Consider the following 11,917-nt stretch of genomic DNA (forward strand, 5'->3'; position numbering starts at 1 on the left):
ATCTATATATTATATTTTTTTTGTTTGTTGTTTTATTGACCTTTGAACCATGTATAACTAATATTCCCACCACAAAAGTTGTAAATCATCCAGAACACATGCAACTCACATTAATGTATCAAATTCCATAAAACTGATTTTTACAAAGTACAAATGTTTTACATTTCTTAGCCTTATTACTACTGTGCCAGTATATTGTAAAATATAATGACATTTTGGTTACCACACATTACATATGTATATATATTATTACTATTTGCATATAAATTTTAGTTATTTTTCTTAAGACATAGATAAATAAAAAATACATAGAAAACAATGACCTCTACTACTTATGATGTTGTAAAGTTTTGTACTCGTGCTTCATACTTGCTAAGCCTCACCACATATAGAGTATGTAAGAAAATAACTTTTGTAGGTTTTATATATGTATTTTGGAATAACTATACTCATACCGCAAAAATCCACTTTAATTTATCAGGATACTTAACTAAGCTGTATTTGGGTCTAAAAAAAATCTCATTTCTGATCTTAATATCACTCTTCAAACTCTCCAGTGTCTATAATAGCTTTACCTGCATAAATAGTTACTTGCTGTTTCAGAAAATCTGTTGTTTTAAATATAACTTTCATAGCTTGTTCGAAAAAACCTTAATATTTCTAGTGATTGAAAAAATAAATTATATAATTTATTTCTAAAAAAACTTATTTAAATATATTTTATTTTCTTAATTTTTTGATATGTGGATTTCATCAGAAAATCATGACTGAAGTTTGAAATACAATGTCACGTGGATGTAGAATAAAGAATGCAGTATATGCATGAGAACAGAACAGCTGTGATTAAACAATATTAGAAAATGAGTAGCAACAACATGATAGGAAAGTTTTACGTTCACTGAAATTGAAAATATTTCTAATGGTATTCAGAATTTCTCCACTATTTGTTTCTATTAAAATGAGTCAGAGTAGTAAGACTTTCCTAGACATCTTTCCCTACAAATTTTAACGAGTGTTAATTAAGACCTAACATTCATAGTTTTTTACTGTTTGCTTTGAGTTGTGTGTGATAGATTCACCATTATTTTCTCCACTTTTTGAGGTTATAATAGGTAAAAGGTTTGATTTAGTGTATAACTAATATTAGTCAGAGGATGAGTTAGTTGGTTTTTGCAGTGTAAGAAAAATCAACACGAAAAAAAATTTCAAGGTTCTTTTTTCTCTATAAATGTATTAGCTATTGTTCTTTCTTAATAGTGGTTGAATATATCTATTACATTCAAAATCTTGTTTGCTGTGTCTTCGACCAACACAGATTTGAGGTAGGATCTTGTAAAAAGCTGGCTATGTAGAAATTGTTGTTTACTTATTAGACTTATTAGAACATAAACAAAGGTAGTAGGAATGACTGTTTCAAGGGAGATTTAAAGATCTGTGAAACATTTCAGTGCACATTCATGAGCAAAATCAAATCAACTCTTTCTTGTTCCTAAAGGTTAGTAAGAAAACAGTAATTTGGAAGTTTTGAAAGGACAGCCCAAATCTTGTTGCAGTTAAAAAAAAATTGTAATATTTTTCAGTATATTAGTGTGCTGAAGAAAATTGTTATTTGTTCTTTTGTTTTTCCAGCTCAAAATGAGAGCTAGTGGTATTGACACATCTCGTCATGCCAGAAAACGTCGATCTCCAAGGCCTAAACATAAAAAATATAATGCATCTTCTCCAAAAAAAGATATTCCATTTCTAACTCCACCTGCATCTACAGCTAACAGTCCTGAAAGTAGTTTAGGTGTTGCTTCTTTTAATACAACTGCTGAACTTGCCAACCCAGAACTGCACAGTACTTCCTCAGAAAAAACACAAGGACCTCAAGGGTTAGTTGAATCAGAAAAAGTCATTAAATCTTCAACAGAAGAAACCAGCACTCCTTTAGAAACTAATATGTCATCTAGACCTCAGAATTTGTTAATTTCGGAGACAAAAGATGAGATTGTAGAAGATACATACTTCAAGATAGAAAATCATGTAACTTCAAGAGATTCCCCTACCCATTCCCATTGTGAGGAAGAATCACCATGTGAGGTGATTGAAACTACAATAACAGAAAGTTTCAGTTTACCTCATCAGAACACCATTCATGTAGATGTACATAATCTGGCCAGCAGTAGATTTACAAAAGTAAGTTATTTTCTCTCCAAAGTTCAAGAAAGCATTATCATTTCTTTTGTTACTCATCTATCTTCTTTTGTCACTTTTGTAAATTTGACCATATATCAGTCATGAAACAATTGTTATAAAATGTTTTATATATAAAGTCAAGATTACAAATATTTGATTCTCTAGTTTTATTGTAAGTTATTCAATTCTTGGCTATTTTGCTTAAAATATAACATGCATTTAATGTTATTCACTAATGAGAAATATTGAAATAATTTGAATATTTCCATGGTTTTCAATTTAATAATTTTCTAAAATAATGTTAAATTTGAATTGTAGGATCATACATTGGAAATAACTGAATTTAGTGAAAGATGTGACAGTAGTCAAGCCACAAACATTGAACAGCAGCAAGATTATATATATGAATCATCACTAAGAGACGCATCTCTTTCATCGTCTAATGATTCTCGGGTGAGCCTATAAGAAAAGAAATGTTATAGTACATAACAAGTTTATAGCACAATATAAATACATTAATCCATAGTACTTAAAGGACATAAAATGTCACAAATTAAACTACAATTTAAACTAAGTACTAACAGAAGTTAGACCTTGGATCATAGGGGTTAACTAGAAAGTTCAACCCTGATGAAGAAAGGCATGGTTACCTTCTGTAGTGAGGTTTTTGAGTGTGATTATTATTTAAGTGTAAAACTTGTTTTATTATTAAAGTATTATTCGTGTTTCTAACAGACTCATTTAGATTTAAAAGTGTTTGATATATTTTCTTTTGTAAAACTATTGACATGAGATTGAATTGAAAGTATGGTGGTACCGGTGAATGTGAACTTGGATAACATTCTACCATGTTTCTGTGTTCTAGAAACAGGGGACAGAACCACTGCAGAACAGCAATAATGCTGATTTTGTACCAGTTCAAACACCTGGGGATTCTGAATCTTTGGCTCTAGAAACAAGTTTTCCAGAACACAGAGAAAGTAAGAATGAAGAGTATGTTAATCCCAGGGGTGTTCGGTTCACTTCTCATCAGCCTCCAAAAGAGGGTCGGTATCTGTACTTGTTATTAGCAAATCAGTTAGTGTATTAATTTTTTTGTGCTATTTATACCCTTATCGTAATGTTACTAAATTTAAAGTGTCAATTGTTCAAGAGTTTATGTAACTTTTCACACTAGTTGACATCTGTATAGTCTTTTTTCTTAACAATGTAATCAAACTCTTCCCCACCCTCACTAAAATATTAGTTTTTGAGAGATATCAGTGCTCATGTTGTTGATTTTGACACCATAACATACAATTAATCATTCTGTTGGCCTATTTTGTTTTTATTTCAATAACCATAATATTATCAGAGTTGGTAAGGTCATTGTTTTAATTGCAGATTAATTTAATTTTATCTACTTAAAATAAAACAGGTTTAGATCCATTGGTGCCATACGGACTTCCTTGTGTACGGGAATTATTCCGATTCTTAGTATCTCTGATATGCCCACTTGACCATCACAACACAGAAATGATGATTCAAATTGGACTAGGGCTCCTGAAGGTTGCTTTGGAAGCAGGAGCTGACAGTATTGGTAACTTTTCATCTCTCTTGGCCCTAGTAAAGGATGACATGTGTCGAAATTTGTTTTTGGTACGTTGTCTAAACTTAGTAGCAAATTTTTTATATGGATAATTCGAAGTGGGATATAAGTTTAAAATATAAAATCTTGAAAGAGTTTTATGCTTGAGACTGTTTTGTTGAAATAAAAGTATTGTGCAGAGGTAGATATCTGGATAAAGTAGCTTTTTCTTAATATAATTTTATAAAATCTTGATTTGCATACTTTGAAATTGAAAAAAGAAAAATTTAACCTACATGAAAGGTGACACCTGACACCTAAATGAATTTATCACCATTATGCGTTGAGTTTAATTCTTTACGTTCAGTCTAATACCTATTAACTATCTGTAACAGCCTGAAGACTGTTATAGATATATTTCTAAAGTATCCTCTCCTAGAAAAGTTCAAGGGTGTATCTTAAAAAAAAAAAATCTGAATCCCAAGGGTTGAAAAAATGTATGATAGGACAAAAAGAATGGGAAGTAGAAAAGATATTGAAAAGTGCCAAAGATGCAAGAAAAGTGCCAGTCCAAATTAAAAATTGCTTACCCTCACAGGTATGGGTAAAAAATTGGTCATCATTTGGAAAGACATGTGTTTGTCTTCCATTTCTTAAAACTTTAAAAAATTTTCATTTTCTACCTTCTACTCTTCTACCCCATTCCATATTGTGACATACATTATTTTTCAAAGGTATGTTAAGTTTACTAAATTATATATGTTATAGTTTACATACATTTAACTTAGCTGCCTTACTTCCTTGATTCATTTACAGGTAAGTTTAGATTGTGTGTTCACATACTTTTATATTTATATAAAAATAAAGGACTGAAAAATACTTATTATTTAGATCAGTTGTTCTTATGACAGTGGTCTAACATGAAATAGATTTTTTTTAACAATATATTACAAGTTACTGGGTGTTCTTCATTGTCATCCAATTTTAGTTAGGGCCATATATATATATATTACTGAACTACATATTAGTACCAATTCCCTTCTAATATCAAAATGTTATTAGTTTTATATTTTTTATGTGGTACGTTTAACGACAAGTAATTTTAACATCTGTACTGAATGTAAAACAGTGTGATATAGTGCTGTCTTCAAAACATTTTTTTTGTTGTGTTTTACAGCATTTGTTCATGCTTTGCTCATTAAGGTATTTTTGACTAGGCTTTGACAATAATGTTCTTTAGTATTCGCAGTAATGCGGCAAATGGAGAGTCATTTGAAATAGAAATATATACAAAAAAGTCAATTTTGGTCATATTACATGAAAAATATTTAAATTTATATACCAAAAATTTTTTAATTATTTTTTTTAGAACAGGTACCAAAATTAAAGTAAAAATTCAGTTTATTTGAATGTAACTCATTAATTTTTTAACAAGTTAAAAAAATATATAACCCACATATCATCAAAAATAATTTGTATGTTTTAATGGTTCTTTTTCCAGCTCTTGAATTCTGAGAGACTGTCATTGTTTGCAACAACTCTTAGTGTTTGTTTCCTGCTTTTTGAAGCTTTACGAACACATCTTAAGTTTCAGCTAGAGGTATGCAGCTTATATATTTTAAAAGATTAATTATTTGTATTAAATATCAGTCTAAAAATTACTGAAGGTCACAAGTCCATAGGATTTATAAATTAAAAAATGTCTTTTAAGTTTGAAATTCAAGAATACCACTGGTTCATCTTTTTAAGCAAATATTCCAATTTCACTTATGATTTTTCAATTAAAATGAACTTCTTTCCAATGAGGCTCTGATTAAATACTTGTGTGATACTTAATGGAATGTTTCAGTGAATGTATAGCACATGATAAAGTATAAAATGTCTATAAGTTATGTTTATCAAAAGTGGCATAACATAAATTATTAGTTGCCTGATTTATATGTAAATATATTTTTATAAAGACAGAGAGTATTAGAAATAATATTATTTACTGTTCTTTCAAATAGAATCTCTATAATGAAAGTTTGTTTAACAAAAATAAAAGCAATACAGCCAAACAAAACTAATAAATTTAAACATTAGAAATCAAATGCATTTTTAGACTTTAGTACTTACGAATAATTGTTTGTAAATAACAATGAAGTATCAGCCCATAACAATGACAATGAAACCTACGGGTGTTGAAATGGTACTATAAAACGTGTAGGCCCTGCATGGCCAGGTGGCTAGGGCACTTGACTCGCATTCTTAGAATCGTGGGTTTGAATTCCTATCCCACCATACATGCTTGCCCTTTCAGCCGTGGGGATGTTATAATGTGATGGTCAATCCAATTTGTTGGTAAAAGAGTAGCCCAAGAGTTGTCGGTGGGTGGTGTTGACTAGCCGCCTTCCCTCTAGTCTTTCACTGCTAAATTAGGGACGGCTAATGCAGATAGCCCTCATGTAGCTTTGAGCAAAATTCAAAACAAACAAAACAATTAATTACTTTGTTTAATTTAACTCAATTCAGTACAATTGTAAATGAAAACATCACAAGAATTACATGAAAAGGTTCACACACAAAGTTGAATGATATGCTGATTTGAGAAACAAATCTTGTAATACAGGATAGTAGATGTATCATTTAATATCTTATGTGATAGTACTGTAAATTAAAATATGAGAAATATTCTGGATTTTTTTTTATAATCTTGATATTTTCATAAGTATCAGCGTATAAAACTCAAAAGTGAGAAAAAATTTCATGATGTTTACATAGTCACAGAATAAATAACATTTCCTTAGATTAAGTGCAGAGTTGATTAACTGCTAGGTGAGGTAATGTTTAGATACTTTAAAGTTATTATTGAAGAAAAGCATCAGTACTGTTTAGAAATTTTCCTATCAGTAATGTGATTTGTTTTCTGTAACTGTTATCTTACGTAATCTGTGTATTATTTCAAACCTAGTAAATGAAATTCCTGGTTATAAAAGACTATATATGTAGCCTGTTCTGTTAACAGTCATATTGTTTGTTCAGTAGTCTTATCCCAGTTTAATAATAATACAGTATTCTTGTGAGAGAGACTTGTCAAATATTACATCTCTAGAATTTTTATACTCTCAAAAACTACAGCAGTAGTTCCCAACTGCCAGTCCACAGGGAGATTTCAATTGGTTTACAAAGTGGTCAAAAAAATTGTGTTTTAAGATGTATTGTTTTATAGTTTACTTTAAAAGCATTTTCAAAAATTAATATTGTATGTTATGTGAAATGTTGGAATTGGAATTAATTTGTCAAAAGGATGGGAACCACTGCTTTACAACATGATTTATTATTGATAAAAAAAAACAAATTAAAATAATTAATTATCTATCAAACGTACAATTAAAATGAACACTTTATTTTCTGAATTACCTTTTGAAACCAAGTATATCTTAGAAAAAAAATTATTTTCATTGTATATTTGGATAATCAGTACAAGATATGTTCTCTATTTTTTTTTATACATACAAGTTATTTGAGACCCAACTTGTTATTCTCATTGTAAAACAATGTTAGTTGTAGGTAATTTTTGGCTTCTTCAACATTATTCTCACTTTTGTTTTTGTACAAATTTTCAATTTGTTTTAACATCATATTTTGTAAGACTTTTAAATTAGTTGTAATTTTTTTCTTTTTGAAGTATAATATTATGTAATTTTTTCTGTTTTTTTCAAGAAACGTTTTTCTCATTCTAATTCTGAATTAGCATTTCTGGTTGTGTAAATTTTGGTTCATTTTAATTTTTTATAATTATTTTCAGATGTACTTGTCTCGCTTGATGGAAATAATCGTGTCTGAATCTGCTAAGATTTTTTATGAACAACGAGCACTAGCCCTAGATTCAGTTGTCCAACTGTGGCGAATTCCAGGTTTGGTAACAGAATTGTATCTAAACTATGATTGTGATCTGTATTGCTCCAATTTGTTTGAAGACCTAACCAAACTTTTATCAAAGGTAATATATAACAGTTTCAATTATTTCTTAATTTCAAATTAATTTAAAACACATCTTTTACATGTAAATACATACAACAACCTGTAACTCCTGATACAACATTTAAAACTACTTTATTAATGCAATATTTCAGCATTGTTTTCATGAAGAAAACATTCTAAAAATTAATATGATTCAAAAGCAGGTGAACAAGCAACAGAGCTCACAATATTTCTACAGATGAGACATACACTATTTTGAAACTGTAATGTAGAAACTTGTATCTAATTTTAATGAGAATTGTGAAAAGGAGTACATTCCAAGTATAAGAACAAAAGAGTATAAGGAAATGAGTATTACAGTAAACAAGTAATACTCAGTGTCAAGAAATGGTTCACAACGTATTTGATTACAGCTATTATGTTTATTAATTTCTGGCTTGTGTTGTTTGACAATAATGGGCTCTTAAACTTTCCTTCTTGGGAGCTATTGGTTTTTGCAAGATTTTTGTCATTTGCAGGGCAGTACAAAGTTGGTGCTGTTTATGTGTATAACATTTGTGGTCTGCAACTGCAATTCCTTCTGTACCCATGTCTTGCATATCTTTGTTTTTGTTCATGTGCGAGTTCATGAAATGGTCAGCTACTTTTTGCCAACATAGGTGGTTTCATGGTTTTACTTTGTGTCCAAGTTGATAATGACTGAGAAAACATTATCCTTGCATGTTAGAAAAAATTAACGAAATGATTTTGTGCAATGGCTATTGATTTTAAAAACAGATTTGATTTTTTAAAAGTTATTTGTGGATTTTGTACAAATGTAAATGCTGGTATGGGTTGTTTCATAGTTCTTCACTGATATGTGAAATAACTTGTGCAATAGATTTGATTTATATTCCAAATTATGTTTCTTTTCCTAATTTAACAAATTGTTTTGTATTAAGTGTACTGTGCTTCAATGTTAATAGTAATAATAAATTTTTCCATTTATCTTTCATCATTCATATACACACACACAATATACATGTTAAATGTATCTGAATAGCCATTGTTTAGTATTAAGTCTAAGTTCAGGATTTTGTGTTTTCTTTGTATTTACTAGAAAACACGCACTCAGTTTTGTATAATTATCCCATAGTTAACCCTTTTTTTTATTGTGGGAGGATAATGTGATCTGTAATCTAAGATTATAGTGAGTATTTTTTGTGTGTAAAGAAGTAGAGACATATATGTTTGAAGATTAACAAACAACAAAGATTGTGTGATGTTTCTAAAGTGACTTACTGTTGGATGTACAGTTTTGAGATACTTGTGACATTCAAGTACATTTTCAGTACCATGAGTCATATTTCCAAATATGTCATTGTAAATTCTATACCGTCCCCATGGATGAAGATTTGTTATGTGATGCAATTGTTTAAACCCTTTTGTTTCAGTAGGTGCAAAAAATATTACTGAAATTATCATTAGGATCCTATTTTGAATAGAGATACTTAAGATATGTTGCTAAAATCATTTTTGAAATAACTGTTCTCTAAAATAATACCTGCTGATATTCCAAGAAGGTTTAACTGTGTTGAGGAGTTCGGTAATTGCCTTTTTCCAATGGGGTTAAAGGATATGTTGAAGTTTCACCAAAGTGATAGATTGTATGTTACAGTCAATCTAGAAATGTTTCCACTAGTGTAACAAACTTTCTGAGGGTGATCCAACAGTACAAGCTATAAGTTCTAAAGGTAGATTGTTATATTTATTTTATCAATTAATTAAGACAGTTTTGTTATTCTTTTAATACTGATTTAAGTCAGTTTAAGGTCAAGCTTAGTTGATAAGACAAACTTGGCAGTAGAAAGGATAAAGTAATTAAGTAGTTATTTAAATGTTATCTTAGAAAGAATGCTTTAACAAGAATTTCGGCAGTTACTTTGGAATGATCCCCAAATTCCAACCAAGGCTGTTAGGCAATTATTTGATAGTGATGTTAGATAACTAAAGCTTGATGGGCAGTTATTTGTGAAAAATTCCAGAGTGACAAAATCAGTTGCAGTTGGTTTGTATTGATTTCAAAATGCTAAAATAGTTGGTACAGTTATCTGGCAGTCTGAGTAAAATGAATAATTTGTTATTTTATTCATAAATTTGTGTATTTTCTCCCATGAGTTATTTATTAATATATTGCTAGTAATACACATGTTGGATATTCTAATCAGTCCACATTGAAAATGTCATGATTTAGATTTTTTTAGATTATTAAATAGCATGTACATAAGTACCCTAATGGAAAAAAATTTTTTGGCTTCTGAGAACCTAAACATTGATGTAGGTTTCTGTATTTTTCTCATATCTTGAAAGTGATATGTGTAGAGGAGAGCTTATGAGCCTCTGTTAGAATTTTTATACAGTTGGACTGTGTAGCCAACTAATGTGAAAAGTTTCCATTTTAAAAGACTTTAGATTTTGTCAAAAAAAATACAAAAATGGTAATATGTATCCACTGCACTTAGAGCAAAAAACAAAGTATTCTCAGACTAAAATATAAAACAAATATCTTTATTGTGGTTATACTCCTGATGAATAAATCTTAGTACTAGTAGAGTCAAAGAAAAGTTTAGTCATTGCTTTATCTGAGGTATTTTTTTCCCCTACAATAAGTGAATTTATTTTTGAAAACCTTAATATAACATTCAATCTTGTCATATTGTCCTAATTTAGTTATGTATAAAGATAACACTTGTACTCTACTAAGCAGTTTTTGTATGTACCTGTTATATCCATGTGAAGTCAGATTGAACAGTAGTATGGTTACATGTACATTGCTAAAGCATACATGTTGTTTATTGTAAGTTCCTTGTGAAAAAGGACTATATGGTAGTACATGTACAATACTTGTAGCATCCAAAACACATCATGACCATATCATTTAATATTATAAAGATATTAAATTAGTTTGATTTAAATAAAAAATTAGTATGTTAGGCTGGTCCACAATCAGTTTATTGTTGTTTTGTATGACATCAGAGAGTAAAGTCTTTAAAAAAAACATTAGATTTAGTTGAAGAAGTCTTTATTGGAGAAGACTGGTGTTTTGAGTTTGTTACTTTTTACTTGACAATCGCTTTGATTTCTGTGTTTGATCCTATCTTTTTTTTTCCAGAATGCTTTTCCAGTCTCTGGGTTATACTCCACTCACCTTTTGTCTTTGGATGCTCTTCTTACTGTCATTGACTCTATCGAAACTCATTGTCACTACCGAGTACTTACTGAAAGACAAAGCACCAAAGATGATGTGAAAGATTCTTTGGCAGCTGCTGAGCGAGGTATACTCTTTGTTAGTAAAAGGAAACTTCAGGTGGTTGTAAATTCAAAGAATTATAGACCACAAGTTTAAATCTCTATTTATTTACTTGTATTATTGCAAAATTAGATAATATAGCTTGTTTGTTGATACTGATAAAATCAGAGTAGCTATTTATAGTACTCAAATGGTGATGAAGTAGGTTTAAAGAATATATTAAACTAGTCACAAACCAATTTTCAAAATTGAGGCCTTCCCTGTGATTTGTCTGTATTGTATTTTAGTTTTGAGGTTAATATGACATATATCTACAAAAGTTCCAAAACAAAGCATTGGGACAGTGATATCTTTTGAAATGGTTTTTAATTTAAAATTGTTTTAATGTGAATTAAGGTATAAAAAAACTATAATTTTGTAACAACATTTATGTATAGTCCAAATGGAAATGGAAACTGACTTGAAACATGAGAAACCCGAAAGCTTTGGCCTCCTTGCATCAGGATACCTTGTTGGGCAGAAGATACAGGAACATGCAAAGATCTCTAGCTCTACCAAGATTTTCCCTCCTGTGAACACACACAGTAATAGAATTCCCTTGATCAAACCAAATAGGATGAGCATATCAGAGAATATTTCATCCCATGAAGAACTGATGGCTGTTAAACACAAGAAAAAGGCAAGTTGTTTTAAGTAAACAGGTTTTCTTTGGCTATTAAACACAAGAAAAAGGCAAGTGGTTTTAAATAAACAGGTTCTCTTTGGCTATTAAGCATAAGAAAAAGGCAAATGGTTTTTAATAATCAGGTTTTCTTCAGCTATTAAACATAAGAAAAAGGCAAGTGGTTTTAAATAAATAGGTTCTCTTTGGCTATTAAGCATAAGAAAAAAGCAAGTGGTTTTAAATAAACAGGTTCTCT

At 29.7% G+C, this 11,917-nt stretch overlaps 1 protein-coding gene across 5 annotated transcripts in view; it reads left to right on the plus strand.

Moving 5' to 3' along the window:
• Nucleotides 1–11,917, plus strand: part of LOC106458086 (Golgi-specific brefeldin A-resistance guanine nucleotide exchange factor 1-like) — a 72,159-nt gene that overhangs the window by 23,346 nt on the left and 36,896 nt on the right. For all 5 annotated transcript variants that reach the window (XM_022384409.1, XM_022384406.1, XM_022384428.1 and 2 more), the window contains exons 6-13: nucleotides 1,630–2,178; nucleotides 2,497–2,631; nucleotides 3,044–3,224; nucleotides 3,596–3,816; nucleotides 5,247–5,345; nucleotides 7,533–7,727; nucleotides 10,860–11,022; nucleotides 11,435–11,676. In XM_022384409.1, coding sequence (XP_022240117.1) covers nucleotides 1,630–2,178; nucleotides 2,497–2,631; nucleotides 3,044–3,224; nucleotides 3,596–3,816; nucleotides 5,247–5,345; nucleotides 7,533–7,727; nucleotides 10,860–11,022; nucleotides 11,435–11,676 — 1,785 coding nt within the window. The remainder of the gene's footprint in view (nucleotides 1–1,629; nucleotides 2,179–2,496; nucleotides 2,632–3,043; nucleotides 3,225–3,595; nucleotides 3,817–5,246; nucleotides 5,346–7,532; nucleotides 7,728–10,859; nucleotides 11,023–11,434; nucleotides 11,677–11,917) is intronic.

The sequence above is a fragment of the Limulus polyphemus genome, unplaced genomic scaffold (assembly GCF_000517525.1).
Source record: "Limulus polyphemus unplaced genomic scaffold, Limulus_polyphemus-2.1.2 Scaffold20, whole genome shotgun sequence".
Classification (NCBI taxonomy): Eukaryota; Metazoa; Arthropoda; class Merostomata; order Xiphosura; family Limulidae; genus Limulus; species Limulus polyphemus.